The sequence below is a fragment of the Triticum dicoccoides genome, chromosome 4A (assembly GCF_002162155.2).
Source record: "Triticum dicoccoides isolate Atlit2015 ecotype Zavitan chromosome 4A, WEW_v2.0, whole genome shotgun sequence".
Taxonomy (NCBI): domain Eukaryota; kingdom Viridiplantae; phylum Streptophyta; class Magnoliopsida; order Poales; family Poaceae; genus Triticum; species Triticum dicoccoides.
In genome coordinates, this window is record NC_041386.1 from 61,352,126 (window position 1) to 61,376,887 (window position 24,762).

Consider the following 24,762-nt stretch of genomic DNA (forward strand, 5'->3'; position numbering starts at 1 on the left):
CCCCTATTCCTTTTGCAAATCCACGCAACTGTTTTGTGAGGGATGCAAATTTGGAACCTAAAGGGACTTGAAGAGATGCAAATTTATTAAAAAAAACACTATTTTTCAAATGAGGTGAATTCGGTATACCCTGGAGGTTCCAAATTTGCATGCCTATGTATTGGGTTCCAAACGCATTTTAAACCCATTTAAAAATTGATGCTTGTTTGAAACTGAACGCAAGTTGTTGTACTGTCAACACACACAACAACAAAAAAGTCGTTAGCATTTGGATACTCTATTAATTAATCTTTTGATATTCTACCCAAAAGATTTATTGTGAAAAATATGACAAAAGGAGTGCAAACACTCATTTTGCACATGAAATCTTAGATAGACTTTGTATAACTACATGTATCAGTCAACGTCTTGTCCACTTGCCCACAATGACCGAGTCTGACAAGGTTATTCCTCTGCATCACCAAAATCCACACTGCCTGTCATATTGTTCTCTCCTCCCAATTCCTTCATTATTTGTTGTGACTCAGCCAGCAAATCTTGGATATGTGGTGCATTCATGTAAGGAGTGCGCCGAGTACCACCGACGAGGGTCCTCCAGCATTTCATGTAGTGCGCCCTGAGGGCGTTGGACACTATGTTTCGTGTACGAGGCTGCAACAGTAAATATCATGTTAAAATGGTTATTTAGTTCTGTAGTCCGTGCTGACTGCAGATCATATTAAGCAGAAAGGCTGGAGGACCGACCCTCTCCTGCATGGTTCAAAAAATAAACAAATGAAATTCACAGTCCAAGGACCCAACACATACCTCATTGTAAAGTGAAACCCACTTGCGCACAGCTTGTTCAAAATTTTCATAATCAAACTGAAACAGAGAGATCCAAGTCAGCTAAGACACCAAAGGTAAATTAGGTATGAATACCGTAACACAGAAGGAAATTGGTCAAGTATGCAGAAGCAGCTGTATCCTTGTTATTTGACACAGTCTTAAGTGTGGGATTTGTAACTTAGAACAATAAAACAAAATTTTGCCATGCATATACCATAAAATAATAAACTGAACGAGACCATTACAATTAGTGACCGAATTTTAAAATAAAACGCAATCACTTTATAAATTCTAGAGCAATAAGTCTCATCCCATCCTTAGCGAAACAAATTCTAGAGAATCATCATTTCTGTTGACCCACCGAGAACGAAGTGGGAATTACGGAGTATATGAATAAAGCAACATGCATTACTACAACAAAAGCTAAATGAAGAAACTGTATATAAGCAGTCAAGTTGATAAAACGTAATTATTACATGATTAAGTAAATTCAACATGCAACAGTGGTGTATCGGACCTTTTCAAATTTATTAAAATGGATTCGTAGCGTGGTATATCGAAGACTTATGCGATATTTTGCTGGCCATATGAATAGCCAGCATTTGTCTGGTATGCGCACAACATCAATTTTGAAGTATCCATGCTTCATATGTTCCCGAGGAAGCCTTAGCAAGAGTACCGAGTTCTAGAGTGAACATTGTTTTGTTAGAAGCAAACAAAAAAGATTATGTATCCAATAATTGCCAAATGCATAAATGAAGCACAGGAAAAGTACCGCTGGTGCCCATTCTTGTATTGCCATGTTTAAACAGTCAAGAAGTCCAACAATTTCAAGTGCTTCCAACTACAATAACAGTATCATCAATAGAAAAAACATGGCATTACACATCTACCTGGCTGAGAAGACACTAACAACACTTTAAGTAAACAAAATTCCAACGTTTCACAATCCTAGCTACAACTCTGCCGCATCAGGTTACAAATGGATTCAAGGATGCCGGGAGATAATTCCTATGTAAACAATTTCGGATATAATGCTAGTGTTTGTGTTATGTCTTCATTGGAAAATGGGGTTGAAAAGTATTTGGGTGCATGCTTGTCTATGCTGACATGACTCAAGAGAAACCTAAATAGAAAGGGAATATGATAAGTCACATTGCGGCATGCAAAAATAGGAGAAATGTGAAGGCATGGTGATGTTAAAAGGAAGCTTTATGGTAACCATGACAAACATGAAATTTAATGCACCAATTGTTTATGTAAAAACACAATCCATGGAATCCTGAGAGTTGCAAATCTATTGGATTCTTAATCAGTGGAGAGAAAACTAAATAACCACAAAAGCAGGGGAAGAAAAATGTAAAAATGGACAAGGGTTGGACATCATGAACATATAAGTGGAAGATAAATCCCTTTGTGGGTGGGTGGGAAACATACAAGTATTCCTGTTGCTGCAATCCGCCGCTCCAATTCGATACCAAAGGCATTCTTCGGTTTTTTCTGATCTTCCCTCAAAGGATTCAGTATTTTTTCCGCTATCCTACCATGACGAAACATAGATTCACAAAGATTCAAACAATTTACTACACTACTGCACTTAGTATCTAGGCATCTTTTTAGTTTTGATGTGCCGAATGAAACTATGGAAATTAGGAACCAAAAACGTGTAAAAATATGGAGCTAAAAGGAATACCTTATCGAATCATTGACAAGTCTTTTTCCCCTCACAAGGTGAGATCTACATAGGTCATTGTTCACTTTGATATCACTAATAATTCTAAGCAAACTTAGCTTTGCCAAGTATACCAATATACTTGCTACCTGTAACAATGAGACAGGTTATTAACCACTAATAGTATGTGACTGTTTAACAAATTTGTGTTAATGTTTCAGAAGCCAGTCCCAGACTGGCTCCAGCAAGGTGGCTGGTATTACCATCAGGTTCTATGCTTCTAACAACAGCAGAGAGAGTATTAGGCCACATGAGCCAAGTCATCCCATATACAAATATCAGGTGTAACAAAGGATTCAAACACCTGTTTACATGTTCTTAAAAAACTTCACAAAGGTATTGTAAGATAAACAATTTTAAGAAGGCGGAGGTTCCAAGTAACGGAGGTTGTGATATACTACCAACTATGACCATTTGAGACAACTGGCCACAATGCTTTCATCTGGTAACACAAGATGACTTTCTACCATAAATTGAAAATCAGCTCAAAAGCCAAATATTATAAGGCAATGGCAAACCTGAATATGGTCTTCAGATAAAATCTTTTTTCTGACTGCAAGGCATCTAAACATCGTAAATCATTGAACCTGTAAGTAAGAAAACTTTAAAACTGGCCAAAGAACCTAAAAGTAACCTTTTTACCTTTGCAATAATTCTTCTGATTCCCTCAGCTTCCCTAGGGTTACAAGAGTGACACTTAATTGTACGGCTGCCATTGTAGTACCAAACGAATCCCATCCCTAGCAAACAGTTCCACAGATAATTTTCAGTAGTTTACGTAGGGATGATGTGACAGGCTCTGGTCAAGAGTGCCCTTTCTCCTTTTCTGTTTTCAATCAGCTTTTATTTTGTTTCCTATATGCTTTATCAGAAAATAGTATGGACTGCCAATTGGACTAGAGTTTCACAAAATATGTCACATCAAAACTATTTCAGACTTTCTACTACTTGAGATGTTGTCAAACAGTCAAGAACCATTGTATGCTATTTTCTGGTAGAATTTCAACCCATTGAAATGTCAAGGATCACCGTGAATGATCTGGTATTTCCCCCCTAGCCATGTTGGCATGTTAAATCCACTGTTATACATAACGAGTAGGACAAAGCTGAAGCTCTTGATATTTCATAAATTTGCACATTTAGGATCACCGTGATGCTATTTCGCTAAATTTGCACATCTGGTCTACGTACTACCTCCATTCCAAAGTAATTGAAGTTCTGGGTTTGTCCTAAGTCAAACTTGTTTAAGTCTGACCAAGTCTATAGAAAAATATATTGACATCTAGAGCACCTAATTAGAACCACGAGATTCTTTATGAACTATATTTTCGCATATGTGTATTTGGTTATGTAGATCCTAGCACATTTTACTATATAAGTTGGTCAAACTTAAGCTAGTTTGACTTAGGACAAACCTATAACTTTAATTATTTTGGAATGGAGGGAGTAAGAATGAGGCAAAAACAATAGTGATCTGTGCTTCAACGCACTTGAATGCGTACTAGTGGTTGGGGCGCCACCCTGTGGCGCCGCTTAAGAGAAAGCTGTGCGCACATTTTCATTTAAAAAATACATAGAGTCATCGCCTCCGTCTAAAAAAACATCTCAGAAAAAAAATCATCACCTTCATCTAAAAACAGAAGTAAAAAGAATTTTTTTTTACCACCGCAGCCTACCAATAGGTGCCACTTTGCATAACCGTCTATTTAAAAAATACCGAAGGTCCTAACATCCATCTAAAAAGAAAAAAACGCATTTAAAAAATAATCCACACCTTCATCTAAAAAAAATTCAAAAAATTTCTCACCGCGGCCAACCAGCTTGCGCCACGTGGCATAGCTGGCTGGCCGCCCTTTGCGCATAGCTTAATGTGTTTAATGTAGTGATACATTATCCTTCCTTGCCACCCCACTCAACCTTGAATAAACAAACAACTAAACACGACTTGTGTTTCAGGCAAAGTTAATGCAGAACTTCACAAAAAATCAGTGTCACAACTAAAGCACCAATTTAAGGCCCACATTATGTTCATGCCTGATTTCGTACGACAGACTACTGAAGAAACATTGTAGGATTACAGCTACATGTGCATACCTTAGAAAGCTCCATAATATGTAATATCTTCCTTCGCAAATTTTCAGCTTCATCCAGTTGTTTCAGATTCATCAACTCCTGGAAAAACTGGTAACATGAGTACGAAGCCACAAAAAATGCACTCAAGAACAAAGTAAAATCACAAATTACGATCATAAAATCACAAACTGGTAACACTTGGTTGGGGGAGTGGATGTACAATCCTACCACCTGGGTTCAAGTCCTCACGATGCAAACTTACGTTCCTATTCATACTGTAGGGCTCTCCCCTACAGTTCTACTAAAAAAAGCAGTGTAGGGCATAGAATAAGAGAAAAAAGAGATGCAATCATTGCTAGGAACTTAAAAGGACTGATCAGCAACCTAGACCACGATGAAGTACGAATGATCTATGGCACAACTTCAAGTTACAACCATTCTTAGCATTTTACCTAGCAAATGCTTCTGATGTAACAATTTAATAATCTGTGTAAATTTGATGCCAATTGTCAATCAGCGCTGAAAATGATGAAATTGATTTTCAAGGGAGTATGTTAGATCCGTAACTTTATTTCACTGTCTCCTTAACACTAAAAAACAGACACAGTGTGCAAGACCTGACGTGTTAACTTTCATGTTAGGAACAGACTCCTGTGATTTTTGTCTAATTAGTATTCAACTCAGAATGGATTATACACACCACAATTTCTACATACACTATATGGTTTGTGTCTAAACTAATTTCCTGTAAGAAGTATGCAGAAATGGAACAAACCGTTGAATACAATTGCTGCAGTCCAATGTTTGCCCTATTATATTTTTCTTTTTCGAGAAAAATGCAGAAGTCTTGCACGATAGAGAACAAGCTCTGTACCCTAAAAGGGGCAACACCCTAAATTACAATGCCACACTTCTAAGTGCTAGGCATCGCTGGGAGAAGCTCTAACAAGGGCAACCGACTACGTGCCTTTCCGCACCGCTGATGGGGTGGAGAGGATGACCTGATGCCACCATATCACAACAACTGGAGGTCGCGCCGTGGATCCACAAGAGCACCTCATGCCCTAAGGTGCAGGAGAAAGGGCAACCTATCAGTAGGTGGGTCATGCTCTCCTCAGATTGGCGACAAAGACATGCCGATGTAACCTGCAGCCCCCTGCCAAGCCTAGCGTATTTTAAACAAATAATTAGGGATCTGAACAAAATTTAGCATATAAAATTTTGGGGATACTTTTACGCGTCATCTAGTCTTTCCATTCTCTGTCCTCAACCCTATAATATCCGTCAAAGAGCATCTCTAGCAGACCCCGCAAACGGCCGGGCCGTAAAAGTCGTTTGAGGGCTCCCGCAAAAATTATTTACGGGAGGGCGAGCGCTCCGGCGGAACAGTTCCCGTAAACCCGTCCCGCAAATGTTTTGCGGGATCTATTCCGCGCCGGAGGGCTTGCCGTCCCGCAAATACAATAATAAGCAAATATTTAGCAAGTTCATCATGACAAGTTCATCATCATATATATACATCACTAGTTGATCATCATACTAGTTCATCACATCCAAAATCATGTGCAACAAACGAGGTATCAAGTTTAGGTTCATGAATGCGCGATAAAACAAGACAAAAGATGCTCAAACGACATTGATCAATCAAGCAACATTCTCATTGTTGCGAAGAACGTTGCCACCAACACTGCCCCTAGCACCTCCATCGCCACCATCCACATTGACCGAAGAGCTCGCACCACCATCTTCACGAACTTGAACCGGAGAGTGAGCACCTCCATCTTCACGAACTTGAACCAGAGAGTGAGCACCACCATCACCACCATTCACTTGGACCGGAGATTGAGCACGACCACCATCACCACCATTCACTTGGCTTGCCGAAGCACCACCAACCATGCCGAAGCCACTTCCGCCACCCATGTCGAGGCCACCACCACCATTGCCGAAAGAAAAGCCCCCTCCAAACCCAACACCACCACCGGTCATAAGATTTTGGAGCTCCATCTTCCTCCGGAGCATGATCTCCATTCTTTTCATCTCCCAAAATTCTCTTGCCATTGCATCCATGCCCTCCGGATTCATCATCATGAACCAGTCCTCCTCGGCGGTCCTCTCGTCCTTCCTCCTTTGCTCCTCTAGGATGAGCTTGCGCTCCTCGAAGGCACACCTCTTTTCCCATTTCTCCTCTTCGTGCTTCTCTTTCTTTCGGCCATGGCAACTTTTGCATCCCAATGCTTGGCTAGCATATCCTCCATCTTCGCTATCTCACCAATTTGATCCCTCAAAGTGATTGCCTCGGAATTCCTCTTGACTCTTGCTTTCTCCTTGTTTCCATCCGGCTTGCCCTTGTTTCTTCCTCCTCTTGGTGCATCATCACTATCATCATCATCTTCAACCTCCACTTTGATGCCTCTTTTAAGGGGATCCCTTGTCCCTCACCCTCCACTTCTCATTATACCGGAGCCATTTCCAACAATGTTGACGATTGAATTACTGGACATTGGAGGCTGGGATTTGGTTGTAGTACTCGTTGGCGATGCGATCCTAAACACAAACATTGAGACAAGTATGAGCTCATAATCGTCCTATGCACACCGCTGGGGACTTGAAGATGAAGAAATGCTCACATAATCATCAATAGTGACGCCACTTGGTGGTGCATTCCACACTTGCTCCAAGCATCCGAACCAACGGGAGCAAGCTTTGTTGATGGTGTTCCAACGGCCTTGAAGGCCTTTCAAGCTCCGACCGGATGGGAATGGTATCATTTGATGAAATTTGTCTTCAATTCTTTGCCAATAGTTGCCATATGTTTGATCCTTGCCGGTGATGGAGTCAAGAGGGATGCTTTCCCATGCTTTAACTAAGCATGCATCCTTCGTCTCCATGTAGTTGCCGGTCCTCCCCAACCTAGCATCATAGTCGGCCTCTAGGATCTCTTGCACATCATCATCATCTTCATTCTCATCGTGCACCTCCGCGTCGACCTCAACATATGATGCATCGAAATCGCCAAGAGGGGCACTCAAATTCACCATGCTCTCGGCCAACATCTCCGTATATGTGTAGGGCACATTTTGGCTACAAAAATCAACGGCCAAAGCTCAAGCAATTGTTCCGGAAGGCCGAAAAATGATGACAGGAGCAAAGCAAGCAAAATATTTTTTTACCTCCCGGCCGCTTCATTGAACACGTCTTAGGCGTGGCCGGCGGCTTCGTCATCAATGTGGATGCCGCGGTCGGCCGGAGGCGGAGGAGGAGCCCGACCGCTTGGCGCGATTGCCTTCTTCCTCGGAGGCTTCGCCCGCGCATTGGCGGGGCCGGTCGAGGCGGTCTTCTTCCTCTTGGGCGGGGCGCGTGGAACCGGAGCAGGGGCGGCGCTCGGTGGTGCCGCGCCGTCTGCGCCGCTTTGAACGAGATGGCTCCCTTGGCGCTTCCTCTTGAGGGCGGCGGCGGCAGAAGTTGGAGCCGTGGGAGGCCCGAGCGAACGGACCGGCGGCGGTGGCTCCATCCGGCTGAATTCCGACGCTGCGAGGCCGAACGACGAGGTCAGAGGATGGATGGGCGGTGGCATTGGGGCGGGAGGCAAGAAACGAAAGCCGGCGGAAGTGCTTCGCGCCAACCGAAAGGGGATCCGGCAAAATCGGGTGGATTCCTGCACATATGGAGGAAATGGGCTCGCGGATGCGGGATCCCACAAAAAAAATCCGGGACGGCCCGATTTGGCTGATATGCTCGGGCCGGGGATACGGGATGGATCCCACAAACCGGCGGTTATTTTAGCGGATGGCCCGGTTTGCGGGATCTGCTAGAGATGCTCTAACTGATTGTACAGAACCATGCTGGATACTGTATTAAAGGAATCCATGAACCTTGAAAGGATGCCTCGCTAAATGAGTGAACTAAATTTTAGAGACACTGGTCTAATGCTTGGGAGTACAAGGGTTTAATCACCATGTTGTTGCATGGTTGTCAAATGTATTTTATGTTTTCAATATGCAACTTTGTGGCATACATGCCATGTGTTTGAACACTAAAAAGCATCACTGCATATTCCATTTGTGAACATGAACACAGTTGAAACCCCTATGCACAAGTTCAGAAAGTGCAGTGGTTATTGAGAGGCAGGAAATAAGAGAGGTGCTTACTGTAGAGTGAAACATCATTCTTTGTAAGCAAGCAGGGGATTCGCCAAGTCCAGCTTCCTATTTTAATCCTCATTAAGCCCCCTTTCATGCCAAAAAAAGATTAAATCTACTCTGAAATGGTAAGCATACCTCAAGTATCCTAATAGATTCCCGGACAAGAGCTTCTGCATCTTTTCTTTTTCTTTGTTGACTTAGCACCTAAGAATAGACAAAACAATAGGTTTAGCTTTTGTGACATACACAATAGGAATATGTTTTAGAAGGCATTTCCCTGGTAAATCCATCTATTTAGGTTAAGGGAACCAACGAAAAGGAGGGAAATCTCAAGAAAACACAGTTTAGAGTGAGCTCAAGAAGAGTATATATATGAAAACACTTCATGCAAGAATAAAATACAGTTCTATGCAGCAGAGCACACACAACCATATGAGCTTCATGGTGATATAACAGTTAGATTCTCAGAGAGAGAAACACATCACTACTGCCTTGCAGGAAATCGACAAATCATGAACAATGTATGATCCATACGGCCACACATGTGAAGACACTGGGTTTTATTTCAAACTGACGAACAGCTTCGAAGCCATGTTTTCTCACGTACTTTTTTTCCTCGAACGCGCAGGAGAGCTGCGCATCATTTTCTCTCTCTCTCCCGAACGCACAGGAGAGCTGCACATCATTATATTAAGAGGAAAGAGTCTAAAAAGACTCATACAAGCCCATTAGGCAGGGGTTTTTCTCACGTGCTCTCAGAAGGCACTCTAATCCAATCTTTCTCAAGACATCATACATTTCACAAGTTCAAATAGAAAATATTTTTTTTGGACAGAAAGAACTGGAGGATGTGCACCAACAAAGGGAGCAAATGCTGAAACAAATGCTCCTGCTATTTTCATATGGTAGGATGCCCTGTGTTAGGCTACACTTCTCGACTCCTGACACACGAACTGTAATAACGGAGGTTTGAAAGCAAGGAGGCACAACTGTGGAGGCAGCTGCAAGCTCCTAACTGTTCCAGAACCAGTAACTGTATGAGGCAATTAATTAATATTGCAAAAGGAAATGTTGCACGGTAGGATAGTAGCATGAATCACAAGAGGCGGGAGGGAGCCTTGATGGCAGCCGGACCTGAAGGGCATGAGAGACTAGAGGAAGTAGGAGACTGAGATAAGACTGATTTATTTTTGCTTAATTAGTTCCTCATAGAGGGTCCTCTTTGTTATGAGCAAAGCAACTTGATCTACTGCTAAACTTGATATATATTTCTCTTGATTATGTCTTACCGGCTGATTTATCAGGTGAATCTCTTGAATTAACATCTTTACTCATTAATCAAGTAACATGTTTCTAGGCCAGATGCAGTTTTCAATTAGCATGACCATTAGATAATAATTAATATCCATGAACTTTACATAGTTTCCACCAAACAATGTCAGTGTCAGATATGCTTAATCGATACATATTTCCTTTCCTCTTCCCTCAGTGAAAAAGGCCTGAGCATCATTAGAGCCATGTTCTGTGAGATCAATTCCATTCTTCGCTTAACTTTATATTGATTTCATGTAGTTATTGTTCCAGAGACTGTAATAAAGCTGCACATTCCACGGCAACATTTGGTGCTAAGCTGGTCCTAGAACCCTCCCTAGATGCGGCCAGGTCAGGCTCCAGACATCCCATGAGGTGGCCAACGATTTGATTGGACCACAGGGTTAACTGAATCGGCAAGGTTCCAGGTAAAAGAAAAAACTTGTGAGGCTCAGGGCCTAGTTTAGCTTGGTGTGTGCGTGTTGTATCTGGCCCAGTGCCTAGAAAGGAAATAAATATCTTCTAGCAAACAATATACGTCGTTTTGTTGGCCTGTGGGGTTCAGGACCTAGGTTTGCATAGACGTGTACTCGTTCTCGTTGTATCTGATTTTCCCTTAATTAATTGTGCAATTCTATTCTTATTAATGAAAGGCAGAGATCCTGCCCTTTGAGAGAGATGTCTCTAGAAAACAATAAGAGAATACAGTACATAACAGTACTTATACAGCAACAGAGCAGTTGTACTTGTACCCTGGCTAGAAGGTACATTGTATTTGCATAATCTGGGTGACCAGGCCCCACAACACTTCCTTGTATCTACACCAGAGTTAAACCAATGAGCGTTAGAACTACAAAAAAATATCCGAAAAATTAGTCAATAGTATTATTTCTGTACAAAAGTGAGCACACATATAGTGATACGTAACTGATATGCACCACTCGCAAATATTTGATGATTAAAAGAAAACAAATAAAACAACAGTCAGCAGAATACTATGACTAAAGCTGTTTACTCATAAACACGATCTACTAATACTTGCTCATGCTGGCTTCAACAGTGAGTTACAAGAGTTGTTCATGTTATTCTCCATCGATTAACATGCATACATTTTTTTAGTGCTTTGTCCAACGGGTCATGACTCAAATAATGATATGTTTTCCTGATGGCCTATCATTTAGTCTGCTTACGTGCCAACAGCAGAACGATGTGCATGCCAGATAAACTAGTGTGTACTGCTTAACTTGGATGTTGTTAATATGAAGTATCTCAGTGGCATAGAGAAAGGAGGTTCAAGAATTACCTTCAAACATGCAAAGAGAAAGGAGGTTCAAGAATTTAGTATTACCTTCAAAGCACGCTGAAAATAATAATTTCAAACATGCATAGAGAAAGGAGGTTCAAGAATTTAGTATTACCTTCAAAGCACGCTGAAAAAAAGAAACAATAGAAATAGAAAATGATATAAGAAGCAAGTTTGAGCTGAAGAAAACATGCATAAATCATAGAAAACTGATTCAATAATTGTATGAAAATCACAATGGCAAAATTTTCTTTTTTTTCCTTTCAAAGTTTCTATTCCACAAGCAGCCTCTTTAATATTTTTGTTGCGCATGAGCAGACGACGAGCAACTCAAATAAGCAGAGATGCTTAAATGAGTATTCACATGAGAACTTCTGCAGTGTTGTGGATGCTATGTAAGAACTCTATGGTATATAATGATGGTATGTTTCTTTAAGGGGACATTTGATTCCTATGTTCGATTTTGCAGGCTCTAGGAAACGTTCATAAAATATGCAAGTTAGAATCAGATTGTGCAAATTATTCAGGTTTGCAAAGATAAATGAGTAAACGGCTCCACGATTGATCTCATCAAGATAAATGAACTACATATTAAGGGTAAGCAACAGAAAGTGGTTCTGTTCTGATATATTCAAGCCGTACAAACTATTGCCTGCTAGCTGTTACATTTTTCCCCCAGAACAGTAGGGGAGAGTTCTATTGAGCTATTATATAACATTTCACTCAAACACTTCTTTTAGGCCAACCATCTGACTATATTAATCACTTCAACACTTCTCAAACTGTATAGCATAACACAATTACAAAAAAAATTGAAAATTGAACTCGAAAAGATTCATGAGGTAACAACAGGTACCTCATAACATGTCTGAGCTTGATCAAACCTGTTCTGAAGATGATAGTGTTGTCCAAGATTACGCAAAGCTGTTCCAACCCTACAAGAGGTATGTATAACATGTTTTATGCAGAACAAGGTAATTCACCAAAGTAGGGAATTTAGATGGAACTTCATAAGCATCGACAAGTGTGATCAATCATGCAAACACAGAGTGATCAGGATATAATATTAAGTTCTCTGCTATTACAAAGGCGGAAGTGTACACCATTCTGCCGCTCATCAACAACAGTACACACCAAGCAGGCAGGGATGCATAACATGCACCATGTAATGGAAACAAATATCATGTCACCTATGCATCCCTTTCTATCCGCTCCAATTTAACCCTAAAAACTAGCCTTTTGCCCTTGAGATATAACCTTATGTTCACTCCTTTTACAAAATGAACCGAATCATAAGTTACTGAACAAAAATCTTAATCTAAAACTCTATGTTTTTAAGGCGGTAAGGCGAGGCGAGGCGCTGGGGGGGCGCCCCACTGCCTAAGCGCTAAGGCATAAGGCGAGGCGACGCCTTAGAGACTTGTAAGCAACAGAATTAAGTAGAATTTGGTAGGCATTAGGCAACTAGGCATACAGCCATACACACCTTGCAACTGATGGTTGTAGAGCCCATATGGTTCTGGAGAGGATGGAGAATCTGCAGGAGAGGATGGAGAATCTGCAGGAGAGGAGGAGGAGGAACTGTAGGAGGGGAGGGGGATCTGCCGGGGAGGAGGGGGAAGCTGCCAGAGAGGAGGGGGAGAAGCTCAGATCCAGCCTGGGGGTGGGGGGAAACTGAAAATGGTTACAGGTCTCTCTCTCTCTCCCTCTAGTACCTGTTGGCGCCAAGACAAAGTTTCCCGCCCTTTCCTTCCCTCCCAGTTATCTGTTTCCCGCCTAAACCACCCAGCTCTGTCTAAGGCGTCCTTATTTGCCTAAGGCAGGCAGAGTGGCGCCTAGGCGGACGCCTTGGACGCCTTAAGGACTAAGGCGGACGCCTTAGACACACATGTAAGGCAAGGCCGACGCCTTGCCTCCTGGGGGCGCCCTGACGCCTAGGCGTCGCCTAAGCGACGCCTTAGGGACGCCTTAAAAACAGAGCTAAAACTTACAGTACCGTATATCATCAGGTCCAAATGATTGCTCCAAGATTTCAATTGCTTCCAGAAATAACGGTTCAGCTTTCTCAAACTCTTTTCTTAACACATAAAACTCCGCCTGCAATATTGAAAACAGAGAACAAGAGGAATGTCTGTTCAGGCAAGAGCAGTACTGAGAGGTTTATGAAAGCCACCACAAGACAGGACGTAGCCTGGCCTTTTAAATTCTTACATGGAAACCATCGAGTGCTGGTGTGTTAAATGCAACCCGTACAACTTAACATACTGGGAAAACGTAGTGATACATAATGAATTCAGTACATGATGCACTGATGCCAAGAATTCAGGTCATTTAAAGTTGTTTGGTTGAGGGATCTTGGCTGGTTACTGGTGCAATGGATATTCACTTGGTAGAAAGATTGGACCCTAAAAATACAGTGCATGCAATCTAATATTGATACACCCAAGTATTTTAATTCTAAAGCATAAAAACTAGTTGATTCAATCGTGGCCACATCCTACATAGTGTTAAGTTGTCAGTACCCCACCTCCAGAGGGCTTATGTGGTATACAGCCTTATATGTAGTTTAAAAAAAGTGATACCTACGACGAACTAGGCATCAATTTCAATTTCAATTAAGGTAGAAGCAAAGGTCCGAACCCAGGCTGGCTAGCCCACCATCCATGGTGCTAGCTAGTAAGCCGATTGGCGCCTTCTCTTGTGCAATTTAGAATTAAAAATAGACAAGGACTAGAAAAGTTGGGCGTGCTTCGCTAAGGGCAGCCCCAGTGCATGTAGCTCCCGCTTGCGCAGGGTCTGGGGAAGGGTCCGACCACTTTGGGTCTATTGTACGCAGCCTTTCCCTACATTTCTGTAAGAGGCTGTTTCCAGGACTTGAACCCGTGACCACTTTGGGCGTGCTTCGCTGTGCATTAAAAATAGACAAGGACTAGAAAAGTTGGGCGTGCTTCGCTGTGCTGTTGGTGTTGGTGGGATTTCATTTTTTTATTTGGTTTGGCGCATGTGGAGATGATGGGGTGTTTTTTTTATATAATATAATGCGGTGTTTTGGTGAGCCCTTCCTGATGGCGTGACTCTGTTATGTGCTAATCAATATGTGGGGAAGTTTCCTGCGCTGGTGGCCGCATGTACTGTATAGGTGCTACAGTGTCGCATGCTGGCGCTTCTTTTTTGCCAGGTGGTGAGAGGTGCGCTGGACTGATGTGTTTTTATAGGCTGGTGTTGCCAATTGATTTGAGAAATCGTTGGCCCAGTCAAAACTGTAAACCAAATACAAAATTGAATACCTCAATCAAATGAGAGAGCTCCTTAAGAAATCGTTTACCTCAAAATCGTAAACCAAATCCAAAATTGAACACCTCAACCGAATGAGAGACCTCCAAAATTAGGGATCATAGTGAATTAAAGATGTGTTAAATGCGCACGAATTTACCAGGTAAGTGAACAAGGATATGTAAGAGATTGTTTGGTTCAACGTCTAACCTTGCCAAACTTTGCCACATACTTCTTGCCAAACTCACGTTAAGTTAGGTCAATAAAATCTGAGTGCACTTTAGCATCACTAAGAGAATCTTGCCACACCTTTTTAGTCCATGACACACAAGACCCATCTGTCAGAAAATTAATCTTTCCTAACGCGTGACTACAAACTAAATCCCATACCTAAATCGGTCAAACTTGCCCACCTTAGAGTGTGACAAAGTGTGGTTATGTTTGGCATTTTGGCTATGAACTCAAACAGGTCATAAAACTCATAAAGCTTATGGAGTGCAAGAGTTCCGTTCATTAGAGAGGAAAACAGAATGTTACTTCAGTCTCCAGTTCATAGTCAGAGGTGACAATTACCAAGTTTTTTAGTGCCGATGCAGCATGTGGATCTCTCAGTCCAAATCCTTCTTTAGCTTGATGTAGGGCTGCCTTGAAGAACCTTTCAGCTTCATCTAGTTTTCCCTAAAAAAGGAGATAAATACATATAATAGGATAACAATAACTGTATTTCAAAGGTCAAACGCAGAGTAGGAGTAACTAAAGATGGACCCCTCCTTTCCTCCTTACGTACAGTCATACTCCAAGGAACATTATGGTATTAGAAACTTGTGATGCACATGGCATATGGTCCAAATGATCATAATTAATGCAAATGTTCAGCAGTCCCATGGTTTATTGACTCAAGCAAGTTTTAGAATATGTACTTATGGAAGTTGCTACACTCAAGCGTTCAAGCAATAGCAATCCAAAATATCATGACAAATTACTATTAAGTTTCAGCATATGAACATAAAAACAGAGCGTAGTTTAATGACAAGCTAAACCTTCCAGTTTCACAAGGTTTAATTAGGAAACTAAAGGGCTTTTGCCCATAGAAAGAGTTGTAGCAGGTGGCCAAACTGTGTGGACCAAACAGTTAGCATCATGTGGCAACACACCAAAGTTATCCTCTCTAGGTTATGATATATCAAGATGATCGTGATCAAGTTTTGCATCAAATTTAGATAACACATTAAAAAAGGGATCATGCTGGAACAAAGTGTGGAACTATAGGTAGTAATTTTTTTATAAGAAAGATAACGCCAAAAGGTGGGCTAGATGAAGCTAAGGACAAGAGGTACTTGCTTTTATGAAAAAAGCTTTTGCTTTATCCGTGAAGATTCTCCATTTGATCGTGTGTTCATTTGAGATCACTGAACCATCTTCAATCCGACGTAGACCAGTAACAATAGCATCAGCTTGCTTACTCATTGTAGCTGCTGGAGCAACTGAGTCATCCTGAGCCAATACAGAGCCGTCGCTCAGGCTAAGAAAAAAAGCTGTAACAAGAGCGAGGTTAGGATCACACGATATCAAATATGAGTTTTCCTTCATTAAATTTTGAAAAGTAAAATCATAATAGAGCTTCAAAGCTTTAGAGTGGGAATTCTATTAAGTTGCTGTGGATCAACTCTGGAGTATTGAAGACTGAAGTTGGGAAAATAATGGGAGGACTTGTGAGGCTTTTGGAAGTTCCCCACATTGGGTATTTTGAACGTAGCCACGTTGGTTGCTGAAAGGCAGCAAACCTAATTGAACACATTTGCTATAAATATAATTAAATTAGAAGTGGGGCAGTCCCCTATGTTAGCAAGGTAGCTTTTGGGAATGTGGATGCCTTTACAATCCTACATTCCTACAGTTGGTACTAGAGCCTGGTTCTGAGTTCTGACATCTCTGGCTTAATTGGACACTAGTGTGTGACTGACCGATGGACGAAGGTCCCTACGGGACTGTCGGTTGTACACTGAAGGAGCCAGTGAGTTTGAGGGGCCGTTAGTGTATGGTGAAGTGCTGACAGACACCGACTGTAAAGGGGAGGATTTTCCAACTAAGTAAAACATGAACTGAAAACAGTAACTACTGATTTTTTTCTGGGTTTTTCAACACCAATATCTGAAGAGGGGAATTGCTGGAGCAGTGGAGGTGAATGGACCTTAATTACAAGTTTTCAGCAAAGCAAAACAGGAACTAAACACGCTAACTATTGATCTCCCCCACGGGGTTTTCAACACCAATATGTGGAAGAGAGATTGCTGGAATAGTGGAAGGGCAATGAACCTAGTTGCATTAATTTAATAGTTTTTCTTGCTTGTTCCGGATCCTGTTTTAGGCTCAGTCTGCGGTTGCTGAACTTTGCAGTGCTGCACTTATATTTTATAATCTGCTGTGGAAAATTAGCCATAAAAGTAACGCTAGAATTAGGGAAAAGCGGGTGGGCCAAACAGGATTATGAGAATCCACCGCAATGCCAAACGCAGAATTAATTATAGTACTTTCAGTTTTAGCTTTCTAGTGTTTGCTTTAGCTCTTGTTAGTTCTTCTTTTGATCTGGAAGCTTGCAACTAGTTGAGGAAGAATAGTTATGAATTTCCACTTTCACCGCTTGCTGGCTTTGTGAGATATCAGATGTGGAACAAAACAAAATCAATCAACACTTCCTTATGGATTCGGCATTCTTCCTCATCGAATAAGCAATACCAACAACACATGTGCACATGAAAGTTTTTTTTGGCACCGTTACTGGGGAAGCAACCGCTGGAGCTTCTAATTTCTTGCTTTTGGTAGCTTAGTATATTTAGCTAGTTTAGTTATTTTTTTCTTAGTTTAAAAAACCAAAAATATTAGTGGAAGGGCAAGGGATCTAATTTGTAAGTGCGGGAGCCCCTTACCTCATAACTGCATTGGGAATGAGAAGGCTTTTTTTTATCCAACAACCAATGTTGGCATCCACTTATTCTGATAAAAGTGAAGGTTCTATTGCTACTTGGTGCCGTATCCTCTACGTTTTCACTCATAGGACTGTGATGTTTGTATTTATCAGAAATAAACTGTAGTAAGCAGTAAGTAATTGTTTCGTCATGTGTGAAATGTGCAGGTCATTGCGTTTGTAACTTAGCTTGTAAACATGGGTGAGAGAATGCCTGAAATCATCAAAAGAAACAAGCTGTCCAGTCCATTGTTTCCTAAACTCGTGTCTAAGAACCTAGAAAATTATCGGTTGTTGCATGTGTGTTGGAAGAGAGTGGGCTCCAGAAATGCATTTTTTAGAAACATTAGCATGTTTGTTGTGCATGTCCAGAAGTTTATTGCTATACCATTTGCTTGTTTGTCGGCATGCACAGTTAGCGTGTTTCTCAATCTGGTGACAAGATAACCCTCCCTCAACTTTTCTCTTCCACCTCACCCAAATGCTGAAATTGCATGCACCCCACTTGGTAGCAAGTGATATAATAATACTTTTAGTCCAACTATTGTCTTGTACTAAAATTTATGAATTCAGCAACAGCTAAGCAGTCTGCAATGCATGAAAAGGGGATGGTGCCTATGCATGAGACCAGACCTGCTTGTCCAATCAGTATAGCGCCAAACTTGAAACCCAGCCGTCGATTGGAAAAGTAACCAAAGTTACCATCATTAGATTCAGAACCTGGGGGAGAAAATCATGCGTTTTGTCAAAATGACCATGAAAGCAGACACGAGCAATGCCACTCTTGGCTGCACTAGAAACAATAGAAGAAGGTAAAACTATAATTTAAAACTCAATTTAATTGAAATAAATCAATCCAGAACAGTTCACTAACAAAGTACACAGCTACTATCATGGATCAACCAAGCTTTGGCGTTGCATATTTCGTGACAGCTGAACAGCTCCCCAGAGACTCAGATTCACCCACAGGTTGTAGCTTGCACATTCCAATTCCAGTCTGATCCCATGACATCACCGGCCTTGGGGGACATCATCAATTCTCCCTAATCTACTCTTAGTCCGTCGTGCTCCTCACCTATCTCTTCTCTCCATGGAAACAATCGAAGGCACGCAACACCATCCCCCAATATTTTGCCACTAAATCAACTCAATTTTACAACCCCAGAGCGCATCGCACGATCCAACCGCTCAAACTCGCTGAAATCACACTACTCCGCCTCGCTACAGCCATTTCCCTGCTAAACACGGCCCAGGGATCCTCCTGCGGGGGGTTAACGCGAGACCACGGAACAGGGTCACAGGGGGAAGCGCTCACCTGAGGAGGAGGCGGCAGCGGCCGCGGCAGCGGGTAGGTGGAGGCCCCTTGAAGGGGGCGCGCCGGCGAGACGACCTGCCGGGGCGGGGGCGGGGGCGAGGCGGCCGCTCCGCAGGAGCGAGAGCAGCCGCAGCCGCGAGGACATGGTTATTCGAGAGCAGCCCTGGGCCTCCTGGTCTCTGGCCCGGGGGTTATGCGGTGCGGGGCTCTGGGACTGGGAGAGAGGAGAAACCTTTTGGGCCCCACGCGCGGGCCACACTTCTCGCTAGTCAAAGTGTGATCCCTCGCTGCCATGTCCGCCGCCGCCGCTGCCATGTCCGCCGCCGCCGCCGCCGCCGCCGCCGCCGGCGGCCGAGGTCTCAAATCCGTCTCCCGCGCCGCCTTCTCCTGGAAGCCGGTGAGTGGGAGTCAGCGGAGGAGCCTGTCTCTAAACCCTGGAGCGCTGACTGGCTGTTTGACTAACCCCTTTTGCCCCCCTCCCACCAGACGGGCCGGGCGCAGCAGACGCTCGCGGCGGCGGTGAGCAGGTCGGGCGTGGGGCTCCACTCGGGCGCGCGCGCCACCGCCACGCTGCTCCCTGCGCGCGCCGGCGAGGGGAGGTACTTCGTCGTGGAGGAGGCGAGGGTGGCGGCGGAGGCGGGGAATGCCGAGCCACAGTCTCCGCTCTGCACCACGCTGCGGAGCGGGAGCGGGAGCGGCGGCGCGCGGGTGCGCACGGTCGAGCACTTGCTCTCGGCCATGGAGGCGCTCGGCGTCGACAACTGCCGCGTCGAGGTCAGCGGCGGCGATGAGGTGCGTGCCAGTCTCGCCTGATGCTGCTAACAGAGTAGTTGGGTAGACGTTCATGTCTGATTCCTAGTATCCACGATGTATTTCCGATTCATGTGAATTTATTTTCAAGCGATGACAGATCCCTTTGCTTGATGGATCAGCGCAAGAGTGGGTGGAGGCCATCCGGGGTGCAGGTCTGTGTGCGGCCGAGGATATCAGTGGACAAAAGTTGGAGAAACTGGCACCCAAAATCGACGAGCCTGTTTACCTGCGGAAGGACGATTGCTTTGTAGCTGCATTCCCTTCCTCGCAAATCCACATCACCTATGGAATTGATTTTCCAAAGGTATGTATGTCTCATGCCCTCCCCCTTTTTTTAAGTTCACGAAATGTGATTATTGTAGGGGGTCAACCATGTGGTTGATATGCAATTTGGTTTGTAGTACGATGTATCACTTCTCAAATTGAAAATTCTAAGTAACACTGGTGCATGACCGGGAATAGAAGGGTATTTTGTTGCTATGAAATCGATGTCAGGTCAGCACTGCCTGAAGCTAGCCTTTGACTTCCTTTTTCTATCACATATCTAGTGATTTGGTAGAGGCCATTAGATTGTTTTTATTTGGGCTTAGTTTGGCGGACTTTGCACATGTTTTAATCATGGTGGAAGCAAAGTTGGGAGAGCTCGAAGCCTGCCACATCCTGATGCATAGAACAGTAGTTGTTCGTACGGATAATGTGTGCCAGGACATCGACTGTGAGGTTTAATGTTTTTTGTGCATAAGGCTGAAATTATCCTTGTGTTTTTATAATCATTGATTTGATGATCATCATAGGAGTAGACATTTACGATAAAGTGTAAGCACAGTACCTTCATTTTTTATATGCATTAATAAAATGCTTGCCCAAATGCCTGCTGTTGGCAAGGACATGAACAAAAGGAATGTTGCCTAATTTTTATTACTGTTTTTAAGTAAAAGCTTTGATAGTGTGCAAAAAATGTTTCAAGGGACTTGAGCAAACTATGCATCCTATTATAGGCGCCAGCGATTGGTTGTCAATGGTTCAATACATTCCTGGATGCTGATATATACTCAAGCAAGATAGCTCCTGCAAGAACTTTCTGTATTTTTGAAGAGGTTTGCTCACACATGAACTGATGTTGATCTATAATCTATTATTACTCTTTTTACTGTATACTGGCAATATCATTCATTCTCTGGTACTAACAGGGGGAAAATCAATGTCTTTCACATATGGAATATATGATACTCACTCCATCCGGGTTTGTAAGGTCGGCACGCCTTTTATGTCTCCAATTTGACCAACGAAATGTGTCTAATATGCCACCAAAAGTATATTTTTGGAAACTTCATTCGAGGACGAATCCAATGATATATTTTTAGTGGCATATAACACACACTTTGCTAATTGAAGACCTAAAAAACCCATGCTCGCCTTAAAAAAACCCGGATAGAGGGAGTATCATAAAAATTTCTCCAATAATAATGGCATTGCAACTTGCCTAGCACATGGTTTGGTTCTCATGTATTTTATCATGATTTCATGGTGCATAACTTTTAAAAGTTTATATTCGTTTTCACCTTCCTGACTAATGAGTAATGTCATGAATCTTGCATAACTAAGGACTTCAAGTATTTCTTTCATTTCCCATATAGCTCTGTAGTACAATCTGCGTTTTATCCTTTCTGTTGGGGATTTTGCAGAATTACTGTCTATGTCTTACATCCCCCAGCAATTTTCTGGCCTCGTTCTTATGAATTACTCCCTCCTTTACGGTTTATAGGGCTTATTTCAACTTTTTTGTTTTTCCAATTTAAAGGGCTCATCTCCATCTCATTTTTAGTTTTCGAGGCGCATTAAATCTTTGCATGCAAGAATTAAAAAGGAACACACCAATGCATGTAATGTTCCTACTCATCTAGTGACCAAGCATGCATGCACTGCAATTAATCCAAATTAATGCATGAGTTTAATTTGAGTAGTTTTGTAAAGTACGAGATACATTCCTCCACTCACAAAATGCCTTGGTTGATGAGATTTCTGATTTGAGCCCTATAATCCGGAAAGGAGGGAGTACATGTGAGTGCAGACACTCACTTCTTTGTTCTGCAATTCTGACTTCTTCAGGTTGAAAAAATGCGTGGTGCTGGGCTTATAAAAGGAGGATCACTGGAAAATGCTATGGTTTGCAGGTGAATAATAATATGATGAAATATTTGTCTTCTAATTATAGTTCATTTTAGCTTTCTGTCGAACTGTGGATTGGTGGTTTCATTGTTGACATAGTTTTAATAAATATATCTGATGATGCCTACATGAATGAATAAATGATCTGGTTTTAATAAAAAATATTTTTTTCACCCATAACTCAATTGCAGTACTAATAACTCTTTTGTCAAATCTAATTGAGGAATAACTGAATGATTAAGTAATCAACATGGTTAGTCGCCAGAGCTTTCTAAGAATATGCATGCTCAATGGTTTTGTAGAAGAGTAGTTAAGTACTCCCTCTGTAATGAAATATAAGAGCGTTTAGATCAGTAGAGGGAGTATAAGCTTAATTTAGTTGGTGCTTAACTGATTATGTAGTTCATACTTCACATAATATAGCTTTACAATAACACTAGAAGTGCCCGTCTTTTTTTAATCCGGTCAAATAACATCAGAAGTACTACTGTGTATGCATTATATTGGTATTGTAGTAATTGGCCATCCCCATGTCAATTTAGTCAGATAATGTGGTATACTTGTTTGGCAATTGACAGTATGTCTGGTGGTTGGCTTAATCCACCACTTCGTTTTGATGATGAACCTTGCCGCCACAAGATTTTAGATCTTATAGGTGATTTCTCACTTCTTGCACGGAATGGCAGCCAGGGTTTTCCAATTGCTCATATAGTTGCCTACAAGGTACGTTCTTTAACTTCATTTGACTACAGCATTCTTATTGTATAATGTAGCGACTGCATCTTATAAGTTCGTAGCGCATCACTTTTGTCACTGGTACTATAATTGTCTTATTCGTGGCCCATGATCATTTGGAGTATGCTTGTTTAGCACTGGTTAGATTTCCATCCAGTCCATCTGTGGGCTTGATTTACTCCAGCTCACCTTTCAAATTTATCGTGTAATTAAGAAGACCTTGAACATTTATCAAATCTCCTGGCTACTTCAAGAATATACTTGAGATTCTTTTGTTGTTAGGTGAATTTAAAATAATATTTTCATGTGATTCAGTTCAGCTTGTTTTTGGAGGGCTTGATTTTGTAAGTTCATGTGTCATTTTTCATGAGATTTTTTGTAAGTTCGTGTGTCATTTTTTTGGAGGGCTTGATTTTGTGATCATCACGTTCACTTGCCTATTTTTCTTGAACACGCACCCATATGTGTCATTTTGTATTAGAAGAGTGTCAAAATGGCGCAAAACGTGACCAAATCACAGTCAAAAAGAAAAGCAAGAAAATGAAAGCTAACAAAAGGAACAGAAAAAGTAAAAAACAGGACCACCACCACAACTGTACAAGCCTGTTGCTGCTCAAGCACACATTAGCTTGGCTTCTCTAGCTTTGTGAGAAGTTCTCCCTTTATGAAGTAAACATCCAATGCCATTTGTAGTGGTAGGCAATAAGAACTATGTAGTTCATGACAATGAAAACTATGAATAATGACCCCTGGCCAGTGGTAGATCAGGGATCTAGTCAAAGTTAGGCAAAAAGTTACAGTTGATCCGAAAGGAAGCATCAGTTACCGTGTAAAAAGTATGATTATTCCGTTATTGCGACATTCTCAACTAAAGGTTTTGCAAGTTGCAATGACACTCATTGTCCTGATTGTGACCTTAAACTACAGACCACCTTTTTGTTTCTCGTGGCACATCACAACCTCTTGCTTTCATGTGTTGTGCCGAACATGTCGTCCTGAGACGATAGGGTTTATCTTAGGACATGGCATATTCCCTGCTAGAATTTTTTTTCCTTTTTGTACAAGAATAACCTATCTGATAGAATGAGTTGTAGAGTATTGTCCTCGTTTGGTACTCCTATGTTATCCTATTTATTATGCCGCCCTTAGAGTTCTGTAAATAAACTACTCCTCCGTTCCAAAATAAGTGTCGCTGATTTAGTACAATACTTTGTACTAGATCAGCGACACTTATTTTGGGACGGAGGGAGCAGTTTGTGACATCTGAACTTGATATTTCTCCATTGACGTGACATAGGCTGGTCATTCCCTGCACACCAGTTTCCTACATCATTTATCGGGGAAGACTAGTGTGGACCAAGCAACGCTTGCTTAGCGATTTTGGAGCGCATGGTGGCGGGTATTGTTCATATGTTGGTGATAGTGATGCTCAACAAGAAGATGGCAGATTTCAGCATACGGTACTAACAATCATGTGATGGCCCTCATCCTGACAGTCGGACTGGTGTCAGCTCATAGTTAGATTAAAATCCTACCATATCTCTGAGTACTCATATATCTCCATCTCTGGCAAGTGATTTCTTTTGTTTCATGAACCGACACCAGAAAGGATGGCATTTGCGAACATTTTTCATGGCAGTTTAAGTTATAGGGGATGCCATTTTCTTAAGAAGAGCATGACAAAAAAAAAACTGTCAGTTAACATTACAGCAGTATTTCTCATGCTTTCTGAAGATTGATCTGAAGAATTATGTTTGTACTCCATGTTTGTTATGGTTGTAATAACTGGACATGACTCGGCGTGAACTCGTTTCAGTTATCCAAAAAAAAAAAATCAATTCTGGACGCAGAAAGAAAGCTGCCTCGCTCGTGTGGTCCTACAGCCCGTGCTGGCCACGCCGGAGGTTCCTTGGGTTCTCCTGGCCTGGATAACTACGAAGGCGCCGTGACGCCAAGCCGCGAAAGCGACGGCGATGGGGCCGTGCCTTTACGGAGGTGGCAGCCGACTCGCTGTCTCGCGGCGGTGGTGGTGGTGGTCGGCTGATGGAGTGATGGAGATCTACCCGACCGAAAGCGCGGCGTTCCCCCTCGGGAGGTGGC

The 24,762-nt window shown here is 42.2% G+C and overlaps 2 protein-coding genes across 5 annotated transcripts; one reads left to right on the plus strand and one right to left on the minus strand.

The window, feature by feature from the left end:
* Nucleotides 1–195: 195 nt before the first annotated feature.
* LOC119284983 lies at nt 196–19,136 on the minus strand. 4 transcript variants are annotated; one of them, XM_037564172.1, is made up of 19 exons: nt 18,946–19,133; nt 18,264–18,350; nt 16,007–16,200; nt 15,239–15,343; nt 13,389–13,489; nt 12,249–12,327; nt 11,508–11,519; nt 10,842–10,907; nt 8,914–8,982; nt 8,785–8,841; nt 4,655–4,732; nt 3,203–3,300; nt 3,079–3,124; nt 2,522–2,649; nt 2,266–2,368; nt 1,604–1,672; nt 1,346–1,513; nt 808–864; nt 196–651 (listed from the first exon to the last, which is right to left on the minus strand). In XM_037564172.1, exons 1-19 carry the CDS (start codon nt 19,088–19,090, stop codon nt 445–447), a joined length of 1,869 nt encoding a protein of 622 aa, XP_037420069.1. In that variant the 5' UTR covers nt 19,091–19,133; the 3' UTR covers nt 196–444. The 4 variants fall into 4 exon arrangements, with proteins under 4 accessions (XP_037420069.1, XP_037420070.1, XP_037420071.1 ...); XM_037564173.1 differs by lacking the exon at nt 1,604–1,672 and having other exon boundaries at nt 18,946–19,135; XM_037564174.1 differs by lacking the exon at nt 1,346–1,513 and having other exon boundaries at nt 18,946–19,135.
* On the plus strand, nt 19,115–24,410 carry LOC119284984 (probable UDP-3-O-acyl-N-acetylglucosamine deacetylase 1, mitochondrial). Its single transcript, XM_037564176.1, has 7 exons — nt 19,115–19,342; nt 19,432–19,737; nt 19,856–20,062; nt 20,757–20,855; nt 21,868–21,932; nt 22,506–22,650; nt 23,960–24,410. Exons 1-7 carry the CDS (start codon nt 19,238–19,240, stop codon nt 24,035–24,037), a joined length of 1,005 nt encoding a protein of 334 aa, XP_037420073.1. The 5' UTR covers nt 19,115–19,237; the 3' UTR covers nt 24,038–24,410.
* Nucleotides 24,411–24,762: the final 352 nt, after the last annotated feature.

Bases quoted from the DNA above. Each gene is read 5' to 3' on its own strand.
- LOC119284984 (XM_037564176.1), top strand. From the start codon at position 19,238: ATGTCCGCCGCCGCCGCTGCCATGTCCGCCGCCGCCGCCGCCGCCGCC. The intron at 20,063-20,756 runs GTATGTATGTCT...ATCCTATTATAG, and splicing joins ATGGAATTGATTTTCCAAAG to GCGCCAGCGATTGGTTGTCA. The intron at 22,651-23,959 runs GTACGTTCTTTA...GACGTGACATAG, and splicing joins CTCATATAGTTGCCTACAAG to GCTGGTCATTCCCTGCACAC.
- LOC119284983 (XM_037564172.1), bottom strand. From the start codon at position 19,090: ATGTCCTCGCGGCTGCGGCTGCTCTCGCTCCTGCGGAGCGGCCGCCTC. The intron at 3,125-3,202 runs GTAAAAAGGTTA...TACGATGTTTAG, and splicing joins TCAGAAGAATTATTGCAAAG to ATGCCTTGCAGTCAGAAAAA. The intron at 652-807 runs GTATGTGTTGGG...TTACTGTTGCAG, and splicing joins GGGTTTCACTTTACAATGAG to CCTCGTACACGAAACATAGT.